The sequence below is a fragment of the Chanodichthys erythropterus genome, chromosome 21, assembly GCF_024489055.1.
Source record: "Chanodichthys erythropterus isolate Z2021 chromosome 21, ASM2448905v1, whole genome shotgun sequence".
Classification (NCBI taxonomy): Eukaryota; Metazoa; Chordata; class Actinopteri; order Cypriniformes; family Xenocyprididae; genus Chanodichthys; species Chanodichthys erythropterus.
Window position 1 is genome coordinate 25,877,707 of NC_090241.1, and position 23,571 is coordinate 25,901,277.

Sequence of the window (23,571 nt, forward strand, 5' to 3'; positions counted from 1 at the left end):
GTCATGCATGAAAGAATGATATTTTTGCAATTTTGCACATAATAATCCACGATGATCACACTACACAAAACTGGATTTGCACGTCAAATAACACATTGTCAAAAATTTTTAGACCCCCCAAAATTTCACAAATCACGTTTCCAGGAGAGCCCATGTCTTATTAAGGGGAGCCGCGCTCCCCCTAGCTCTCCCTAGCTCCCCCGTAGTTCGTCTTCAGCATCAAGTTTTCAGCTATTGGACATGTTGAGTAACTCCTGAAGTATTTGAATCAAACATTTGTTCGTAATATGAAAATTATGATACAACAAATACAGAACAGTTTTGGACAAGCATCTTTATTTTGCCACCACATAAATGTGATGATGCATTAGATTAGACATATCTCTCTTCAGGATGGAAGGGTTTGGAAAATATTGGGTGGTAGGATAAGAGTACTTGATTTTATTTTAATTTTGATATTTAAGTATTATACAGATTTTTTTGGGGGGGTGGGGGATATACACAAGAAAAATTGGGCACTTGATGTCTCACAATTTATAAAATGAAGCTGAATCATATATTGGACTTTCAGGGGAAAAAAAATAAATCAACAAAGCACTGAAAATATGCAGTGCCATAAATTGGATTTCTTTGGCAATGTTATTGATATTAATGTGACTGTTCAAATATCACTTTTCTGTGTTCAGTGAATGCATCTAAACAGGTTTCATTTAGTCTGACAGTTTAATTTATTGTGGGCCAGATATGATCCAAAATTGAGAAATCTAGTGGTGAAATGGTAAAAATACATCTGAAAGTGAAAATGTGTGGGTTTTGTACTTAGTTCCCTCCAAAAATGTAAATTCTGTTATTATTTAGTCATTCATATAACCCGTATTTCCTTTTGTGTTCACATGGTTTTAGAAGAACATTAGGGTGATTATTCCTGTGAACATTAGGGTTATTCTTTTATACTAAGATCTTTTTTTCATCCCATTGTAATTCAGTGTGTGTGTGTCTAGACTGCTCATCTCTTCTTAATAACATGCTCCATCGTAGCTGTTTCTGAGGTGTCCAAATTGATCTTGTATTTGGCCAGAATCTTGAGAATGGGCCTAAGCTTCAGCCACCATTGTGTCTTCGGTATACGATGTCTGGAACAGAAGCAGAAACAGGTGGGATTCACTCAGTGAATGACAATGTGTACGATGCACTGAAACAATGGTAAAATGAAACAGGGATCACTTACTCAAAGTCAGTGTCCTCTTTGAGATCAGAGAGTGGCTGGAAGATCATGGCTCTCTTCCTCATTCCCAGAACACAGGCAGAGTCTGGTGTGTTAGCAAAGATACGGCCTGCTCATACAAGAGAGAAAGATGTTTATGGAAAGACAGAAAGAGAACATTATTCACACACAGGTTTTATGTCAGGTTTTATGTAAGGCACTTTTAATAAATACAGTACATTTTGGTGTTTCATTGTTTTTTTATGCATTAGATAATCTCAAGATTGTGAAAATTATTAGATATATTAAATCAACTAGTATCTAAGATAAATTCAACCTAGCATTAAAGGATTAGTCCACTTTGAAATTAAAAATTTCCTGATAATTTACTCACCCCCATGTCATCCAAGATGTCCATGCCCTTCTTTCTTCAGTTGAAAAGAAATTAAGGTTTTTGATGAAAACATTCCAGGATTTTTCTCCATATAGTGGACTTCAATGGACTCCAGTTTCAGTTCAGCTTCAAAGGGCTTTAAACGATACCAGACGAGGAATAAGAGTCTTATCTAGAGAAACGATCGCTCGTTTTCTAAAAAAATTCTATACGTTTTAACCATAAATGCTCATCTTGAACTAGCTCTCTTCTTCTTCTTCTCTATTAGAATTCCGGCAGTGTAGACACTGCTAAGTGTATTACTGCCCTCCTCAGATCAAAGTTTGAACTAAGTGTTATATACTTGCACTAGCATATTGTATATGACAATTTAGTTCAAACTTTGACCTGAGGAGGGCAGTAATACACTTAGCAGCATCTACACTGCTGGAATTCAGAGCTAGTTCAAGATGGTTCAAATTTTATTTTATTTTGTTTTTTTTTGAAAATGAACGATGGTTTCTCTAGATAAGGCCCTTATTTCTCATGTGGGATCATGTAGTAGGCATTGAAGCTGCATTGAAACTAATTTTGACATTCAACCATTTAGGCTCCATTGAAGTCCACTATATGGAGAAAAATCCTGGAATGTTTTCATCAAAAACCTTAATTTCTTTTTGACATCTTGGATGACATGGGGTTGAGTAAATTATCAGGAAATTTTAATTTGAAAGTGAACTAATCCTTTAAAAGTATACTGATATTCAATTTATTGCAGTAAAATATGTTGTGTAATTATTCTTATTATTTATTAAATAATACTTAAATTAGGACTGTCAAAGTAACGCATTAATTTCTATTAATTAATCTGAGAAAAAATAACGCGTTAAAAAAAATAACGCAGATTAAGCTGCGTTCACGACACGTCACCTCGTATTTACCGGAATCTTGAAATGACAACACGTGACGTTATATTCGGAGCGGGTGTGTCTCATACGTTCTGAAAAGTGAAGCCACGGGCTCTTTGATCGCCCCCTGGAGGCTGGATGCAGTACAGGTCATAAACCCCGCCCTCTCAATGCAGTCGAATGAGACTTCAGTGAAAACTTAAAAATAAATTCTGCTTCAAATAAAACTTTATGAAAAATGGTTTTGGTAATTTAAGGTAGTTGTTATCACACTGATATATATTCAATTGTTCGTTTTTGTGATGATTTAGATTTTAGCTAGCAATTTGATGCTATAAAAACGGGGCGTGGTGTCATGATTCGAACTTGATTGACAGCTCAGCTTGTCTGAGGACTGTCGGAGCTTCGAGGGGAGATTGAAGATGTATTAACTAACTGTTAATTTTCGATTTCTTTGTTATTTAACACCAACAAAATGAGTTGTTCAGCAGTAAACTGTACTAACCGACCTACAGGATCTGACGGATCACTGAACCTTTTTCTGTAACATTAAATATGGGTGTTATAAGCTAATTAATAAATGTTATTAGTTAAGATAACACACCTAATGTTAACAATGTCGGGAAAAAGCAGGTGATCGTTATCTGGCAGTTACTTATTATTTTTATGGGTATAAAATAATAATTAGCAGGACAAAACTAATGATAGCTTACTCTAATTACAGCAATCGATCTCCTGTAACATTAGTTGAACTTGATTTAAAATGGCAGGACCGTTTCTGACGATTTAGAGTTGTTTCTAGTGGCATATTATATTGATTTTATCTACTGAATTTGCTGTTTTAAAAGTATTATTGCTCTAGAAATAGAATAGCCTATTATTTTATAGGTAGAATTTTAAATTGTATATAATTTTTATAGTCTATTTAAAATACATGAATGATGACGCAGTCGTCTGGGCGGAAGTTTGATATCGCGACTCCGCCTCCGGCTCCACTGACGGTTCCTTCTGCGCATGCCCAGGCTCCAAACTTACGTATTGCGTAACATGTCAGCGCCCATTCGGTCGGCCATTTTGGCTTCAGTTCATTACAATGGAAGGAAGCGACGTCGCGTCGTCCATCTTTTTTTACAGTCTATGATTCGGAGCTGTTCACGTCCTTTTGGTCCTTGAATTATGCGTTTCCATGGCAGCACTGTCAACGCCTAAATGAATCTACAGCTGTCAGGTGGTACAGCGCGGCCACGTGGTATATCTGGGAGCTTTCAGAAAACTCCCAGCTTACAAGCTGTAATTACGAGCTCTACGAGGACGTGAACGCTTTTTACAAGCTAGAATCTCGTAACTACAGGAATTACGAGGCCACGTGAACGCACCTTTAATCCATTCCGTATTGACCTTTGAACCTGGAGCCGTTCTAGCCACCATTCGACTGTAAAATGAAGGAGGGAGATGACTGCTGCGCTGACGGACAGAACGAGCAGAGCTCCTCCATCGTGCGCGCGAGCTCTCTTTGTCTTCAAAGTAAGCACCGTCTTTGCACTCTCTCTACCTCACACGAAATCATCTAAATCAACTGACACAATGCTAAAAGTTCGTAAGACCGAATCCATGTTTCACGAGGCGCATTCAGTGAATGTTTTCCCTGAATAACCGCTGGGTGTGAATATGTCACCTCATCTTCTCTGACAGGCGCCCTGCACATGCAGCTGACATAAACCACACTTTCAGTAAACAAAAAGAAAATCCTATCCAGTGATGAAGTGTTTTCTGTGTTGACAAATCTTTTGCGATGTCCTAATAACAGTCGCGATTCGCACGCAACGCGTCAACGTCCGCTAATGTCCAATCCGCGACCTAATGACTCATTTGAACAGATTCACTTTAATAATCATGACAACAACTGATCTGTCCACACGGTCTATAATGAATAATTTACTCAAACAACTCTGAAATGAGAACATAAGTGTGCTTATCCCATTTAGCAAGAGTGGTTAGTAAAATTAGCCTTAATAATCCACAATATTTTCAGGTTATTTAAATGTCAATGTGTAGTAAATTAGGCCTACCTATAAAATCAGTTAGTTTAGACCGGAGTGAGGTGAAACCAGAACAAAGCAAGTTGTTGTTAGCTAGGTGCATTCAAGTGTAAAACTTCAGTCACTATTTTGTAAATCATTTATGGAAAGTGTGGTAAATTTAAACACAATTCAAACCTATTTCTCAGTCATTTAAATTATTGTTCACTCACCATGTCTGTAACACTCCTTCAGTTTATCAGTCAACCACAACACTGCTTTAGCACCCATCTTTGTGCCAAAGTTCCTGTCAAACGGCGTAGGCGTTCCACCCTGAAAACAGAGCAAAAGTTAGCAATTGAGCCCAGAGACGATAACAAGGGAAATCCCAGCTCAGCAATAATGTTCAAAAACACAGGCCAAAAACACAGAATACTATGATTATTGTACACACAGACCTGTTGCATGTGCCCAAGCACATTCTTACGGCAGTCAAAAACTCCTTTGCCCTCTTCTGAGTACAAACTGAAGAGAAAATCTGTAGTGTAGTTTGCGTTACATTTCTCATTCCTAAGGGAAAACAGTGATTTTATTAGAGTGCTGGCACAAGAATCACATAAGACTGAAGTCATTTGTCTAGATTACCACAGAAGTTGACTGAATGAGAAAGAAAGAGCAAAACGATTCAGTAACAGATTGTGTGACAAAATGACCGACCTGAGGATGAGGCCTCTTTTCACTGTGGTCTTCATCTTTTCCAGTAAATGCTCCACATTTGTCTATTTCCCAACCAAAAATTTAAGTTAAAAACAAACAAAATGACACATATCCAAGCATCAACCCAACCAAACATTCCTCACCTCCAGGTCGTGAATGCCAAATGGATCTTCATAGATATATGCAGCATCAGCCCCCGCAGCCAGTCCTGCCATGGTTGCCAGATATCCGCAGAATCCCCCCATTGTTTCAATGATGAAAACCCTGCGCTTTGTTCCAGCGGCGGATTGCTTGATCCTATCACATGTCTTAAAAGACAAAACAGATGATTAAACATATAGTTGGGGACATGCCTGTGAATTGTATATTACAATTTTATAGTGTGTTGTTTCTCACAGTCGTTATAGTATTTAGTGCAGTATCAGCACCGATGCTGAAGTCTGATCCAGGAACGTTATTAGACACAGTAGCTGGAATAACAACCAGGGGAATACACAACTCCTCATATTTTTCTCTGGCAGTCACTAATTCCAAACCTCCAACAAAGGCCTAAACAAGCGAGAGAGAGTGTGTAAGAAGGAAACGGCAAGGTGAGGTAGTAGCCAGTGGAAAAATAAAAGGATTTCAAATATTTTATTTCATTTGGCAGTAGTATTTTAGATTTTCTCACCTCAAAACCTCCGATGATAACCAGGGCATGAATGTTAAACTTGGCTATATTCAGACTAATGTCTTCAATCATACTAGCCGGCAGTGACCTCCAGGGAGAGAGGGAGAAAGAAAGATACACAAAAATAACAACTAAATGCTGTCGCACACACTACATACACAAGTTTGGGGTAGTTTTATACCTTTTGGTTCCTAAAATAGAACCGCCTTTGCCTGTCCAGCCTCCCACATAGCCCCAATCTATTGGTTCAATCTGCAGAAGATAAGAGTTTAAAATAAAGAGAAGGCATTTCTTCATATGGGCTCATGGATTCCTCATGTATGTTAAATACTTTACAGTTCCATGTGCAAGTCCATCGAAGCCGTCATGTACAGCTAGCATGCTGTGTCCTTGAAGGATACCGATTCTGACTGTTGAACGAACTGCTGCATTCATTCCTGAACACGGAGCTCCCACGTTCAGTATAGCTATGTTTATATTACTCTAAAGGAAAGATGGAAAGAAGAAGATGATGACATCAAAAATAAATCAATACGTAGAAGAGAAATTCATACATATCTGGAGTAAAGGCTAACAAATAGGATAAACCGAATGATTAAATGATTCATATCTTTTTACGCACCTTCACGGCTGGGGCAGTCACATGGGCCAAGAGTTTATATGTGTTCCAATTGTTTTCAAAACTCCTGCAGAAGAGAAACAGCAAATCAGTCACAAGTTTAGTTAGCAAAAAGAAAGAAAGAAAGTAAAACAAGGATAAAGAACTCACTTTCCCCTGAGTTTAACAGCTTCCTCAAACCTGCCCTCTGCCATAGCTTTGGTCACTTCTTTTGTCTAAAAAAAAAAAAAAAGAGAGAGAACAAGAAGTTTTACAAATTAAATCGCTTAATGAGGGTACAAATGAATAAACCAAACATCTGCATCAAATTGAGTCAAAAAATAAAATAAATAAAATAATATATTAAATGTTATATAAAATTACACTACCATTCAAAAGTTGTCAGTAAGATTCTTTTTTTAATAAATTGATACTTTTATTCAGCAAAGATTCATTAAATTAGATTAAAAAGACACCGTAAATAATTTTATATTGTATCAAAATGTTCTATTTTAAATAAATGCTGTTCTTTTCAACTTTCTATTCATCAATGAAAAAAGGTATCATGATTTCCACAAGAATATTAAACAGCACAACTTAATATAGATAATATTAATAAACGTTTCTTGAGCACCAGTCAAGCATATTAGAATGATTTCTGAAGAATCAGGAATATTAATGAAAGATGTGACACTAAAGACTGTTACTAAATAACTGTTCTCTTTTTTAGTATATTGTGAAATTACATTTAAAAAAAATACTAAAATAGAGTACAGTTATTTTAAATTGAAAAAACACTTTTTACAATATTACCGTTTTTACTGTATTTTTGAACAAAGCAACGTAAAGCAACGTAATAACCATCATTTTAGTAAATATATAATAAAAATAGTCCATGCGACTACAGTGGTTCAACCTTAATGTTATGAAGCGACATGAATACTTTTTGTGCACATAAACAAAACAAAAATAACAACTTTATTGAACAATTTCTTCTTTACCCTGTCAGTCTCCTCCTATGACACCAAGGGTGGGTACTTAATGAAAGAAATTTCATTTTTGGGTGAACTAACCCTTTAATAACTGGTTTGGGAAAACATTTATTTGTATTTGATTTGGTCTACCGCATCTAAATACATCAAACATAAAATAACTATGCAGCCAGGAAGTCAGGATGTGTCTATGTCTGCTTACCACTTGAACACACTCCATGAGGGGCAGTCGAACAGCCATGTTTCCAGACAGACTGACCACACATGCAGGAGTGTCAGGAGTGGCCTCCAGCAATGCCATCACAGCCTCCACCCCCATTCTACTGCCCTGAGAACAAGAAAGAAATGCATGTTATATATGCATCAAATAAAAAAATGCTATCAGAACATAATCTGAATTCTGATCATACCAAGATTCTGTCAAAAGCTGAAGGTGTTCCTCCTCTCTGCACATGACCCAGAATAGTGGCACGTGTGTCAAAGCCGAGCTTCTTGGTGACCAGCTAAACAAACACAAACATGTATGAAGAATTAGTCCTGTCAAGTACCAGCTGATAAAAAAATATCACTATGATCATATTTTATGAGGCAGTGTGCACCTTACGTTTTTGATAATGTCACAGGTGATGGGTTTGCCGTGACGATCCAAAGCCCCTTCTGCCACAATGATGACATTCAAACGATGGCCAATGCTTCTTTGCTGCACAATTAAGACAGATAATCGCAATTAATGATTATGATGTTGACTATGATGTTAAGTAAGGCAGGTATGTTTATAGATGTTACATAAGTAAGTCTTCTGCACAGGTGGTCCTCCCATCCTTCATCTGGAGGCATCTCGGGGATAAAAACCCAGTCAGCGCCACAAGACAGGGCAGTGACTAATGCCAAATACCTATATTTACACATAAACATAAACATATACTCTTGGTTAGAGGAAGAACATTAGAGAAACTGCATTATGGTAACCAGGGCTATAGAGCTAAAACTATTTTCATTATAGCTAAAACTATTTTTGTTTTGCTAAATTTTTTATTACTTGAAACAAAATAAATAACTGAAATAAAAATATATATTATTTATATTATATATGCCCAGTTATTTTAGAACAAATAATATGGGAACATGCAACAACAGAATGATCATGCATCCATACTGCAACATACCCACAATGCCTCCCCATCACTTCCAGAATAAAGGTTCTTTGATGACTGCAAATGAGAGACAAACCAATGTGTTGTCAGGCTCAGAATGCAACTGTGTAGTACCATATGTACACACGCGTATGTTTGGATATACCTCTGAGCTGTTGTTGTGATGGCATCTACTACTTCCATGATTCTGTGAAGAGCTGAATCTGTGCCAATGGTCATGTCTGTGCCACAGAAATCATTGTCTATGGATCCAACCATCCCAACGATGTTCAGATGAGAAGAACGTTTAGCCTCCTCTGCTGTGATCTTGCCTTTGAGCACAAACAGACAGACGTGAGGTTCTCTCTGAAATCTTTCTAATAACTGACACAGTGAATCTTCTCAGCAGTCTCTCTATATAAAGTTACAGTGTCTTACATTCTGCAAAATATTACATACATATTTAATATACTTACAAAGCCAAAACATTTTATCAAAGATTACCATATACACTACTGTTCAAATGTTTGCGGTCTGTAAAAATTGAAAGAAGTCTCTAAGGCAGCATTTATGTGATCAGAAATACAGTAAAAACTGTAATATTGTGAAATATTATTACTATTTAAATGAACTGTTTATTTGTAATGTATTCCTGTGATGGCAAAGCTGAATGTTTTCAGCCTTTACTCCAGTCTTCAGATCCTTAAAGGGTTAGTTCACCCAAAAATGAAAATAATATCATTTATTACTCACCCTCATGTCATTCTACACCCGTAAGACCTTCATGCATCTTCGGAACACAAATTAAGATATTTTTGGCTCAGTGAGGCCTGCATTCAAAGCAATGACATTTCCTCTCTCAAGATCCATAAAGGTACTAAAACATATTTAAAACAGTTCATATTATAAAGTTCTACGTTAATATTATAAAGTGACGAGAATACTTTTTGAGCACCAAAAAAACAAAATAATGACTTTTTAACAATATAGTGATGGGCCGATATCAAAACACTGCTTCAGAGCTTTACGAATCGAATCAGTGACTTGGATCTCCAATGAAATTTCTAAACTGCTGAAATCATGTGACTCACGTGAATCACGTCGTAAAGCTCCGAAGCAGTGTTTTAAAATCGGCCCATCACTATATTGTTGAAAAGTCGTTATTTTGTTTTTTTGCAGCACAAAAAACAAAATTTTTCTCATCCCGTTATAATATTAAGGTAGAACTACTGAACTTGCACAAACTGTTTTTAGTACCTTTATGGATCTTGAGAGAGGAAATGTCATTGCTGTCTATAGAGGCCTCGCTGAGCCATCGGATTTAATCAAAAATATCTTAATTTGTGTTCCGAAGATGAATGAAGGCCTTACGGGTGTAGAACGACATGAGGGTGAGTAATAAATGATATTATATTCATTTTTGGGTGAACTAACCCTTTAAGAAATCATTGTACTATGCTGATTTGGTGCTCACAAAACATTTCTTATTATTATAAATGTTGAAAACTGCTGCCTAATATTTTTTATGTAAATTGTGATACATTTTTTCAGGAATCATTGATTAATAGAAAGTTTAAGAGAACAGCATTTATTTGAAGTAAAACAAATTTTTTATGGCCTTGCAGAGTAATACCATTGAATGAATGAATGAAAGTTTGAAAACACCAGATATAACTGATTACTGTGTGGTGTAGTCCTACCTGCTTTTAGCAAGATTTGGAGCAGTTCACTCCACTCATTGCGGAATTCATTGGCACCTGTTAGGCTGCCATCTCCACCAATTACACACAGATTAGTGATGCCCAACTTCACCAGGTTGCATGCTGCTTTAGCTCTACCCTCCTTAGTGCGGAAGTCCTGACAGCGGGCACTGCCAATGACTGTGCCCCCCTGACAAAATAGACAGACAAATAATCAGAAATCAGACACTTCAGCAAAAATGCCAAATATTTGTCATGACTTGAGATGTGGGCAGAGAAATATACTAAAGTGCAGTGGATGGTTATTGACTACATAAAATGCAGGGTGCCAAGGTGTTAAGGTTTGGCTTGATACCAAGGGTTTGAACCTGTCTGCGATCTTGTGGTGCCATCAGCCAATCAGCATTATTACTCACATGGTAATGTGTAGTGTGGGCAATAGTGTGTGTGTGTGTATAATATTACCCTAAGTCTCAAAAGCAGAAATCTCTGGGTGAACTCTGGCATTTTGTTCTAGACCACAGTGGTTATAGCCTACCATGCAATATGATCTCTTACACACATACAAAAATAACTTGATGCACTCATCCTTTAGTTTCAGTTATAGTTTGATTGTGTTGAAGTGTGCACAAGACAAGAGTAAATGCAATGAGCATATATGTTGAAGGCAAGAGCATTTGTAGCATTTCGTAAGTACTAGGGCACAGGAACCCATCAAAAAGCATCCCCATATTTTAATACTTTTTTTATACTGTTTTGGATATATGGATAGTACATAGTGTGCTGCTTGTTCACAATAAAGAGCAGTTTCATTGCTGACACACATATCAATAGAAGAGATTTGCGATTGTGTGTCATACAATGGACTAGGTAAATATCACTTCATCCAGTGCTCTTTTTGTTTTCTGTCTTATAAAATATCCCTTTAAAACCACTTCAAACAATTCAGTGTGTAAGTGAACTGTTTGAATTTACATTTACAGTTACACTTTTATCCAAAGCAACATATATTGCATTGAAGATATCCACCTTATTTTTAACATAAAAGTGGGAGCAGCCATTTGTAAATTGAATATGTCTGGCTTCCGGTGTCATCCACTTCCCATTATTTTTAGCTGTACAAAACAGCTTGTTATGCTGCTTGATGTTGCAAACTGTTTTTTCTTTACCATATCATTGTAATGTATTGTCTACTGGTTTGTATCACAAATAATTTTACCATTTACTGCACTTTGTTATTCTTCTAGTTATTTATCTATAGCGGCTAATGAACTGGAAGTCTTGCACCTTTACTTCCATGTTGCAAAATAAGATGGACCCCATGACCTTGGCATTACTAGTCTGAGCTACAGAACACAACTTGAATGAATCAAACTGAATCGCAAACTATTTCGGACCTTTTTGGAAACCCATTTGACCAATTAGATAAATAGTGATTCATTCACAGATCATTAGTTCAGATTCTAAACAGCTGATAGGAAACACACATGATATGATTACCAAAATATTACAGTGAAAAGATTATCAGATTACCAGCTGCAGCATCATTGACACGCTCTCCCAAGTTGCTTGTCGAATGTTATCTCCTCCATCGACTAGGCCCTGATAACCCTAGACGCACACAGAGATTGGAGGATGCATAATTTAATGCACACACACATTACATAATGCATAGACTTTAAAAAGATAGAGTGGACTTAAAATCGAGCAAGAGCTGAGTGAATTAGAAAGTGAATTTCTCCTGCATAAGTGAATAACAGTGAATAATTCACTGTTATTAATAAGTGAATAACAGTGAATTAGAATTACAAATTCTCAATTTTTGTGTGCAGTGAACGTCAGTCTTTCGCTTTTAATTCTTTATTTCTTATGTGTGTGTGTTTAGATGTACAAACCTCATGCACAAAATAGACTTTCGCACCAGTGTAGATCCCAACTCTCACTGTGGCTCGGACAGCAGCATTCATGCCTGAGATATAATAATTAGTGAGTCATAATTATTGCACATATTTTATAGTATTTTGACTTGCTAGACATTGATATGCAGAAGTATAGGTCTAAGGTTTTCTTTAATCTGTCATAAGCATTGCATTTAATAAGTTTTGGTGACTGTTCATGAAACATATCCTACCCACTAATTAATTGGAAAGTGTGTGATAGGAAACTGCTTTTGGTTTTATTCCAAACCTGTTATCTTGTCATCTGGTCACACAAACACACATGGTGGTTAGGTCCCATTGAAAAGGGCAATCTAAGTGGCTCAAGTTTCATTTAAGATTGAACCAGAGAGGACAACAGGCAAGCTTCATTGCCCAGCTCTCCAAAGCAACCACATTTCCCCAAAGGTCACCGGCTAAATATAACACCCCCCAGACAGAGAGAGAGACAGAGAGATCATGGGGAGGAATTGAGTGAGAGGGAGAGGGAAGGATGGGACGGCCATAGTTAAGGTTCTTCTAGGACTAGTTGACATTACACAGTTATTTGACTTATTCTACAGCTGGTACCAGATAAGGTTAAAGGTCGGTTCTTTTTCCTACTGCTAAAGGTTGGATAAAAGGTCAGTGTGAAAGCTTTAGCACCTTTCATGACCTCTCTGATATATGATTCCTGTTGCTCATTCAACAAGGCTGCTATAGTAAATGAGGAGGTGGTAGTTCAATCAGGTAATCAAGGATCCAACACAACCGCTTTAAATTACCATCTATCAAGTTATGACTTTATTTGACTTTATACCTTGCATTTTAATGCAAAATAGGAAACTGCAAATTGATTTTGCAGTCGAAAAACCTTCCTACATTCCTAGTTTTCCCAAAACTGGAAATGATGTCATCATTTGCTCACTCTCATGTCATTCCAAACTGCTATTCATGTAGTTCATGAAACACAAGAGACGTTTAGCAGAATGTCCTTGCTGCTCTTTTCCCATATAACAAAAGGATTGTGATTTATATGGTCAAAATCAGAACAAATTGCACACATTTTGAATGCACAGAAGCATGAACAAGGTTTGTACCACGAAATACATAGGTTTTGAATGACAAGATGGTGAAAAATGATAAAAGATTTTCATTTTAAACTTAACCGATGCTAGCTGAAGTTAAAATAAATATTTTTCCTTATGCATTCATTTAAATTTTAACCTAAAATCTTGATGTATTTTGAATATACTAATAATAAAGGTAATGGGTATGTTATGCTCAACTACCCAAAAACATCTACACTCATGTTCAAAAGTTTGGGGTCTGTAAGTTTTTTCTTAAAGAAATTAATATTTTAATTCAGCAGGGACACATACATTTTTAAGACATTTATAATGTCACAAAAATTCTAGTTCAAACAAATGCTGCTTTTGAATTTTATATTCATCATAAAAAATACTGTGATAATAATAAGAAATGTTTTTTTGTGAGCACCAAATCAGTATATCAGAATAATATCTGAAGGGTCATGTGACACTGAAGGCTGAAGTAATGGCTGCTGAAAATTCAGCTTTCATTTCAGGAATAAATTTAATTTAAAAATATATATTAAAATAGACAACAGTTATTTTAAATTGTAATAACATTTCACAATATTACTGTTTTTCTATCAAATAAATACAGCCTCGGTAGAATAAGAGAATTTATATATATAAAAAAAAAAACATACCGACCCCAAAGTTTTAGTAGTACACAGAAACTTAATGAGCAAATCATCTATTAACTACAAGAACAATGGCATATTAAGTGTTTTGTTGTATGAAGCTGTCACAGAATAAAATGAGGAGAGGTTATATTTTAAAGCACTCATTTGCTAGATTCAGTATGTGAGAACTTAAAGACGTTAAAAAAGCTGTGACAACTGTTTAAAGTTGGACCCCAAAACTGTTCAGCAAAATTTTTCTGTATCCACATCCACAGAGTTAGTCTCCATAAATGTCTCTACACACAAATACACACTTCCTCACCCTGTGCATCTCCTCCAGAGGTGAGGACAGCGATGGCCCTTCCAACACCCATCTTTGTGGGGTCCACAGGTGCTGAACGCTGCATATTGACAAGATGGCCTGAGGACGACAAGAGAAATTGTGAATTGAATTGTCAACCTTTCTCTCGCTATCAGACCACTCTCTTCCCGACTGACTGAATGAGTGGGAGCGTGACAGCAGTATAAACACCCTCTACACTGGTATGCAGTATCCACCCACGTCATAACTAAATTTAAAATTATCTGCAGTTGCACCACGTGCTTCTAGTGTTCTGTTTAAAACACAAACAGTTTACAGTCACTTTAATCCCATGCCATGTGAACTTTATGCAGAAACACAATCAGATACAAACACAAAACACTTACACAGACAAACAAAAGTACACACACATGGTTGGACAAGCACCAACATACAGCAACGTGACCTTTATGCTATCTTTTCCCATAGGTCATACTGTGAATATGCAGTGCAAAAATACTCTCTCTCTCACACACACACACACACACACACACAGACTTACAGCCATTGTGTATGGAGGTGGAACAGCTGAGATCTCCCAGGGTTCTATCATAATATTCTGTAGAAATGGTCTTTCCATCTGTAACACAAGGGCATTGAAAAAAAAAATCATTTATTTTTTTCATCATAGAATAATGAACAAATTTCTGTCATGGCTAAATTATTAATAGCACATTAATCAGATATTTCTGAGAAAACACTCAATGTTATGAACACAATATCATGACTATGTGTTGAGGAGGTGTGTGTGTGTCTTTGTATGTTTGCTGTAACTATCACATATGATCATTATTATAAAGAGCACAAGGAGAAACTCATCTATGGATTTTCACACTGTGCTTAACCCCGGGTTATCGTCGTTCTGAACACCGCTTTTAACCCTGGGTAAAGGAACTTGTAATGTAGACACACTTGTTTCACAATTGTAATTTAGAAGCGGGGTTAGCTCTGTGTTGGACAACATTGGTGTTTGATGCAGCGTCCAGACTCCAGTATGTTGCTGTACACTGATCGAATGCTGTTGTGGATCAGGGTCAGGCAGACTAATCAGTTTTGCTGGTGTTTTTGCTTACAACCAGCCATTCATGTCTCAATTAATTGTTACGAGTTAGAGAAGCAGACCGCTATGAACTTGCCAATCCTGTTTTGCGATTTAAATGTTATTTACAGTGCTGAGTTAAACCTCTTTAATGCCAGATAATTCTCTTCAACAACATCAATCAGGGCCAGTTGCATAAACTTACACTCTAAAAAATGCTGGGTTAAAAACAACCCAAGTTGGGTTAAATATGGACAAACCCAGTGATTGGGTTGTTTAAACCCAGTGGTTGGGTTAAATGTTTGACCCAACCTGCTGGGTAGTTTTATTTAACTCAACTATTGTTTAAAAATGACTATATGGCTGGCTTAAAATGAGCCCAAAATATGTTGGAAATTAAAAATCAGACACATTACTAGAGGCAACAATAATATCAACACTCTAAAAAATGCTGGGTTAAAAACAACCCAAGTTGGGTTGAAAATGGACAAACTCAGCAATTGGGTTGTTTTAACCCAGCGGTTGGGTTAAATGTTTGCCCAACCTGCTGGGTAGTGTTATTTAAACCAACTATTATTTAAAAATTGCTGTATGGCTAGCTTAAAATGAACCCAAAATAGTTGGGAAATTAAAAACCAGATGCAATTAGAGACAACAATAATAGACAAAAGGTGAATGTTTATTAATAAGCTTTAATATTAGATAGTTTATTAATATAAATTTATTAATAAGCAATTTAATAAATGTTTATTGTTTAATAATTATTCATTGAACATTAATAAATGTTCAATTCCAACATACTTGGGTTAATTTTAATTAAGCAATACAGTAATTTGTAAACAATAGTTGAGTTAAGTAAAACTACCCAGCAGGTTGGGCAAACATTTTACCCCAACCGCTGGGTTAAAACAACCCAATTTCTGGGTTTGTCCATTTTCAACCCAACTTGGGTTGTTTTTAACCCAGCATTTTTTAGAGTGAAAAGGTGAACATTCATTAAAAAGCAATTTAATACATGTTTATTATTTAATTATTATTAATTAAACATGAATAAATGTTCATTTCCAACCTATCTGTCAACAACAGGACAAATAAAAGAGAGGAAGAATGTTGGCTTTGACGCGTCCAGTTTGAACAGCTCGTTTGCATCTGACTTCACAAGGATGGTTTACTTTTAATGGCGTCCAAGATTGCGTCGGAGGATTATATGTTTGTTAGGAGCATTTGACTGCAGATTTATTTGTGAACCAAGCACAGTGTAAAGGAGAGTTCACAAAGAAACTTTTGTTGAAAGATGAAGCAGCCAACTGTATTGGATCCGACAGTAGCTGCATCACAAACCGTAAGTAAATGATTTCATAATGATTTGTCTGTAAATGAGATTTTATACAAGTGTGGGTATCTGCAGGGGCGAGTAACGTTAATGGACATGCTGAAAAATCATTGCAATTGGTCACAAAATCTGCCTGTGTGGGGTAGGATTAGAGTTTCCATTGTATAGCATTTCTCCTTTCGGCATGCCCATTACTCCATTACTCCGACATGTATTTGTGTGTGTAAAAAAAAAAAACTTTATTAACATTGTAAGTAAAACTCAAGGAACATATTAAAATGATTATTAAAAACATGTCATGACCTCTCTAACTACAGTATGTTAAAGGGTTAGTTCACCCAAAGATGAAAATTCTGTCATTTATTACTCACGCTCATGCCGTTCCACACCCATAAGACCTTTGTTAATCTTCGGAACGCAAACTGAGATATTTTTGTTGAAATCCGATGGCTCCGTGAGGTCTGCATAGGGAGCAATGACATTTCCTCCCTCAAGATCCATACAGGTACTAAAAACATATTTAAATCAGTTCATGTGAGTACAGTGGTTCAATATTAATATTATAAAGCGACGAGAATATTTTTGGTGCGCCCCGAAAAAAAACAAAATAACGAATTATATAGTAATGGCCGATTTCAAAACACATTGTGTCAAATGTGCAGTTCGGAGCACCAAAGTCACGTGATTTCAGCAGTTTGGCGTTTTTTTTGGTGCACCAAAAATATTCTCGTCGCTTTATAATATTAATATTGAACCACTGTACTCACATGAACTGATTTAAATATGTTTTTAGTACCTGTATGGATCTTGAGGGAGGAAATGTCATTGCTCCCTATGCAGGCCTCACTGAGCCATTGGATTTCAACCAAAATATCTTAATTTGTGTTCCAAAGATTAACGAAGGTCTTACGGGTGTAAAACGGCACGAGGGTGAGTAATTAATGACAGAATTTTAATTTTTTGGGTGAACTAACCCTTTAATTAACTTGATTGCCAAACTACTACTACTTCAGTTTCCAGAAGAGCCTTACCAGCACATAGTTTGGAGTTTGATTCATCGCAGCAATTCAAATCTTTTGATCCTGTTTACAAACAAGAAATAAAAAAGTCTCTGTGTTACATCATTAGACCAGAATGTGGCAACAATTCTTTTTTTAGTATTATTATATTATTCTTATTTAGTATTTTAGTATTATTAGTTAGTTTTTTTAATAATTTTTATTAGGGGTGTAATGGTACAAAAGCATGACAGTTTGGTACCTTACCTCAGTTTTGAAATCAGTTCAGTACGGGTTCGGTACAGTACAAGGGGGAGAAAACTAAACACTTTTTTTTTTTTTAACAAATGTGTCTCTCTATATATCTCTTAAAAAAATTCTTAAGGATAAAAAATCTATCTTAGCTAATGATGTAAACTATATAGGGAGCCCTTACACATTACTATAATATAGGTTACAATTAACAACAAAATTATTATTTTAATAATTATTAAATTAATTTGCTATTTACTTTTAGATATAGTAATCAACGCTCAAACTTGCCCCCTTCTGAATCGATGCGTGGATCGTGACTGTTCAGGACAAATACATGTACCGTTACACCCCTAATTTTTACTCAACAGATTCGTTCATTTCAGCAGGCAAAAGATAGAATCATTAAATGCAATAAAAGAGGTAAAGACAGGTTTATTCTTTTCAAATTGACTGTAAATGCTTTAATACAGAGGCTTCCAACTCAGGCAGTCTTTTCAGATTTAGTTAAGCTAAGCTACAGTGTATTTACAAAGAATATGCTTATTTAATTTTAATAGGAAATGTCAAGATATTGTGCCATTTACACTATCAATCATGTTAGTCAATATACTAGCCTGAATACATCAGACAGTTTATTGTAAGAACTCACTTTCCATCTCCATTTTTTTAAAGAAACAAGTAAATACAGTAGGGTACTTCTGGAACTGATTTATGGAATTCAAGAATTAAACAGCCAATGAAAAAAGTTCAATAAGCCACTCGTGTTTTATAAATATCAAGCCCACTATGAGGATCATGACATCGGAATATTAAAGTGCTGTGTCATTTGGTCATCTGCCTGCTTGACCGCTGAAACATGCCATCTCGTAGGCTACTCAACACACAGATACGCAATCAAACACACACATGCACAAACACATGAGTATTTTCTGATGTAATATGTAATATTAATAAACTTGACTACATAACAATGTATAGAAATAAAAGTTGCACAGCTTTTTTATTTTTACAAACACATGAACACAAACACACACACACACACTACGCATACCGTAGACATGATTAGCATCAAACTGAATCTTCCTGTGCTTGTACTGCCAGATCAGCACCACCAGTCCAATATGAGGGATCCAGTGGAACAGGAGAAAAGACAGTTGCAGAAAGCACACAAACAACTCTAACAAACAAACACTAATCTGACACACGCATACAAACACATTCCAAAGGCATACACACACCTGGCAAACACACACACAGTTGTCCCACACTGCCTCCATTCTTCCCAGTAGAATGAGATGGTGTGGTGGCCATGACAAGGTCTTATCAGTATTATTAGAACTGACCTCACGTTCCTGCTCACGTTTTTCTCGCTCCTTACCTTGCTTTCTCTCTTTCTATACGCTATCCTCATTTCTTTGGCATTTTCCAGCAAATCTCTCCAACCTATGGTGTTTTTAAATAGGCATTTGTTTGTTGGTCTGTTTTCACTGGATTTTTCTTAAATTAATGAAGAGTATTTTAGTTGTGCCTCAATACTTGAAAATCTGCTGGACTAACAGCAGTAGAGGCAGTCTAATACTGTAATAGGATTGCACGCAACTCAGTTCACGTGTAGATTTTACTGGATCAAAGCAGGAGTTAATAGTGTATACTAAGGTAAAACACACACACACGCACACACTTTTCACAAACTATGTTTTTCTTACAAGGCTCAGCATTATGGTGGCCTGATGGCCCAGGGCCAGTTTGAGAGAGTTTTGTGCCAGTTTACTGTCACTTGACAAATCAGGCCAGTGCTGCATTGTCACTAAGTCTTGTTAGTTGCATCATGTGCATGTTTTTATGCCTTGCTTTTCTGTGATGTATTGAACATTAACATTCAACAGCAGGAAGGTACCAAGAATGGATACAAGCTGTACTTTATCCTTTTACATATGTATACATAAATATTGAATATTCATTTTATTAAATTCTATTAAATAATAATAAATGTAATAAATATGAATATTTGAACAAACATTAACATTTAGATGAATAATTTATTTATTTATTTTTAGAGGGAAAAACATAATAAATCTCTCATAAAATATATCTCTTACTGACACACAAAAATATGCTGCCAATCATCAGATAATCTGTTAATGGGGCCTTTGAAAAGTACAAATCAACAGGTCCAGCCATTATGTTTAAAATACAACTTATTTTCTTATTTATTTATTACAGTTTTTGAACATTTATACTCATATTTTTATTATTAATTTCAGTTTTGACCTGGAAATATAAAAATACTTTACTACAGGCAGGATCACCATCACATATATAGAATAGTAAAACAGATTATGCTAATTGGTTTCTGATTAATCTAATTAATATTCATGAGTTATGGCTCAATTTTGTGATTTCACTACCATATTATATCAATGACGTAATAAAAACAAAAATTCCAGTTTCTTTCTCTTTTTCTGTCTGTCTTCATTCAATAAACTGCAATATCATTTCTTACCAGTGGGTGGAAATAGATATTCACCTGCTACTTCCCACCAAAAATAAAAAGACAGCTACACTGCAATAATGGACTGCAGTAAGTTTTATAGGAATATCTGAGAATCTTTAAATCCATTTTTTTATTTTCCAGTCTTTCTCTCTCTCTCTGTCTCTCTGAGGTGTATAGCCTACCTCATATTTCTATTGTCTCTTCCAGCCACTATTTATTCATCGTGTCTGGTATTCTCACTTGATTCATTCCCCCATATTTAATTTCTCTTTAGCCTTTTCACCATCTCTCCTTTTTTCCATTTATCTTCTCAATAAATATTTCTGATTGTCCTCCTCCACCACCACCCACCTTTATTTTAGTAAATTGCCCTCTCCTAACTTCCCTTCTTTCGTGATCTTTCCCTCTTCCTATTTTTAATTGTATGCTAAATGAAATGCTAAACCTACACACCCTTGACATTTAAAGCACACACGCTTGAGAATGATCACGCATAAACACGCACTCACACTTTGTGTTGCATATCAAATGAATGTGTGTGTGTGGCCATGTAGGAAATGGAATGGAGGGAATTTATGTAGTGGGCTGTGTACACAATTTTTTAAACACTGAAATTTATGTATGTGTGAACATAAGTTATACAATACAAACATAGAAACATTTTATTATTGTTTATACTTGAGGTTCAGGGTTAGCTATTATTTTTCAAATTATCCGACTAGTGATTTTTTTTAGATGATGAAACGGGCGAAAAAATAACTGAAAACTGCTACATGCAGTTCTCAAATAAACCTGAAGGACTCATTAATATTAAAGGCACAATATGTAAGAATTTTGCAGTACAATATCCAAAAACCACTCGGCCAGTGCTATATATTTTGTTCACTTGAGTACTTATCCCAAATGTTTCCAACTATTTGTAAATCATGAGAAAATTGCAATTTTAACCAAGGCTCTGGGACGTGTGAGGAGTCGCCTGTCAATTGCGTCATTCCCGCGTTACCCTCTGTTTTCTACTTTTTTTTTGTAGAAACCATGGAAACACCAAAGACGCTTTAATATACAGTGCCCTCCACAAATATTGGCACCCTTAGTAAATATGAGCAAGGGTGGCTGTGAAAATAAATCTGCATTGTTTATCCTTTTGATCTTTCATTCAAAAATTCACAAAATTCTAACCTTTCATTTAAGTAAAACAATTGAATGTGGGGGAAACTCACATTATGAAATAAATGTTTTTCTCTAGTTCACACTGGCCACTATTATTGGCACCCAATTAATGCAACGTCTCTTTCCCAAGTTATCAGCTCTGAGTCATCTTCTATAATGCCTGATGAGTTTGGAGAACACCTGACAAGAGATTAGAGACAATTTGTTCAAGCAGAATCTCTCCAGATCCTTCAGATTCCAGCTCCATGTTGGTGCTTCTTCTCTTCAGTTCACTCCACGCATTTTCTTTAGGGTTCAGGTCAGGGGACTGAGATGGCAATGGCAGAAGCTTCATTTTGTGCTCAGTGATACATTTTTGTGTTGATTTTGATGTTTGTTTTTGATCATTGTCCTGATGGAAGATCCAACCACAGCCCATTATAGGATTTCTAGCAGAGGCAATCAGGTTTTGTTTTTTTCTGTGGTATTTGCTAGAATCCATGATGCCATGTATCGCAAAAAGATGTCCAGGGCCCCCAGCAGAAAAACAGGCCCACAACATTAAAGATCCAGCAGTATATTTAACTGTGGGCATGGGGTACTTTTTATCCATGTGTGCACCAAACCCATCTGGTGGGTTTGCTGCCAAAAAGCTCTTTTTTTTAGTTTCACCTGACCATAGAAGCCGGTCCCATTTGAAGTTCCAGTCTTGTCTGACAACTAAATATGCTGGAGGTTGTTTCTGGATGAGCGAGGAGGTTTTTCTTGAAACCTTCCCGAACAATTTGTGGGGATGTAGGTGCTGTTTGATCATTTTTTTAGGCTTTCTGAGACTCAAGACTCAACTAATCTCTGCAATTCTCTAGCTGTGATCCTTGGAGAGTCTTTGGCCACTCAAACTTTCCTCCTCACCGTGCATTAGGACTGTTTAGACACACGTCCTCTTCCAGGCAGATTTGTAACATCTTTATGTGATTGGAACTTCTAAAGCTTAGCTTTTTTCTTATAGCCATTTTCTATATTGTGAAGCTCAACAATCTCTTGCTGCACATCAGAACTATATTACTATATCATTGTGATAAATGATTAAGGGAATTTGGCCTTTGTGTTTCCTCATGTTTATATTCCTGTGGAACAGGAAGTCATGGATGGAAATGTCATGCTTCTAGTCACCCTGGTGTGCTTAAAAAATGTAAATATGAATGGGAATATACTTCAGATATATTTTACTCATAAGAATTTCTAGGGGTGCCAATAATTGTGGCCAACATGTATTGGAGAAAAACATGTATTTCATAATATGAGTTTCCCCCCACTTTCAATTGAATTACTTCGATGAAATTTTTGAATCAAAAGGATAAACAATGAAGATTTTTCACAGCCGCCTTTGCTCATATTTACTAAGGGTGCCAATAATTGTGGAGGGCACTGTATTACATGTTTTAATAGACAAGGGAACAACTGTTTGATTACATTTATAGACAGAAAACTAATTGTTATTATATAGCTCAACACGTTTAGTCTTGTTATTTAAATCTAATTTTCTTGATTTTTTTTTTTGCGCGAGTACCATGCTTTACCATGCCTCAGAGAAAAACACTATTTTGTGAAGTAGCTAACATAGCATAATCAGATGCAGCTTTATTTTTAGTAACAGTAATACAGAATTTTCTCCATCATACAATACATTTTAAAATTAATTGCATTGCATTTATCAACACAAGCCACCCAGCATTTAATATGATATTCAAAAACCGATCTATCTTACTGCAGTGTGTAACAGTGTCTCACAGCAGCCGCCAAACGAACACACAGAGTAACGTTATAACATTTTCAACACACTCAAATGTATCTAATATGATAAACAGAGCTGTGTGACCTCATACTCGCGGCACCGGCATAATAAAAGTTCCGCTGCTCATGAGGCGTGTTGCACAATCTCTCCAGCGGCCTCATTCAGCTCCCATAACAATCGGTCCTGCTCTGCTTCATACTACAGTAA

General features: G+C 36.1%; 1 protein-coding gene across 2 annotated transcripts; it reads right to left on the bottom strand.

Moving 5' to 3' along the window:
- pfkmb (phosphofructokinase, muscle b) lies at positions 1-19,203 on the bottom strand. 2 transcript variants are annotated; one of them, XM_067374771.1, is made up of 25 exons: positions 18,978-19,203; positions 17,705-17,755; positions 14,804-14,881; positions 14,263-14,361; positions 12,209-12,282; positions 11,847-11,924; positions 10,314-10,503; positions 8,780-8,945; positions 8,647-8,691; positions 8,267-8,375; positions 8,085-8,180; positions 7,891-7,983; positions 7,683-7,808; positions 6,660-6,724; positions 6,513-6,576; positions 6,227-6,373; positions 6,072-6,142; positions 5,891-5,978; positions 5,617-5,769; positions 5,364-5,528; positions 5,221-5,282; positions 4,962-5,073; positions 4,737-4,836; positions 1,229-1,334; positions 1-1,133 (listed from the first exon to the last, which is right to left on the bottom strand). In XM_067374771.1, exons 1-25 carry the CDS (start codon positions 19,201-19,203, stop codon positions 1,007-1,009), a joined length of 2,691 nt encoding a protein of 896 aa, XP_067230872.1. In that variant the 3' UTR covers positions 1-1,006. The 2 variants fall into 2 exon arrangements, with proteins under 2 accessions (XP_067230872.1, XP_067230871.1); XM_067374770.1 differs by lacking the exons at positions 14,804-14,881; positions 17,705-17,755; positions 18,978-19,203 and having other exon boundaries at positions 9-1,133; positions 14,263-14,458.
- Between the last annotated feature and the right edge of the window lie 4,368 nt (positions 19,204-23,571).

What these genes read in the sequence shown, in the direction of transcription:
- pfkmb (XM_067374771.1), bottom strand. Translation starts at nt 19,203, where the DNA reads ATGGAGGCAGTGTGGGACAACTGTGTGTGTGTTTGCCAGGTGTGTGTA. An exon ending in TGTCAATGATGCTGCAGCTG is followed by an intron (nt 10,504 to 11,846) that starts GTAATCTGATAA and finishes CTATTTTGTCAG; the next exon opens with GGGGGCACAGTCATTGGCAG. An exon ending in ATGGACTTGCACATGGAACT is followed by an intron (nt 6,143 to 6,226) that starts GTAAAGTATTTA and finishes TATCTTCTGCAG; the next exon opens with ATTGAACCAATAGATTGGGG.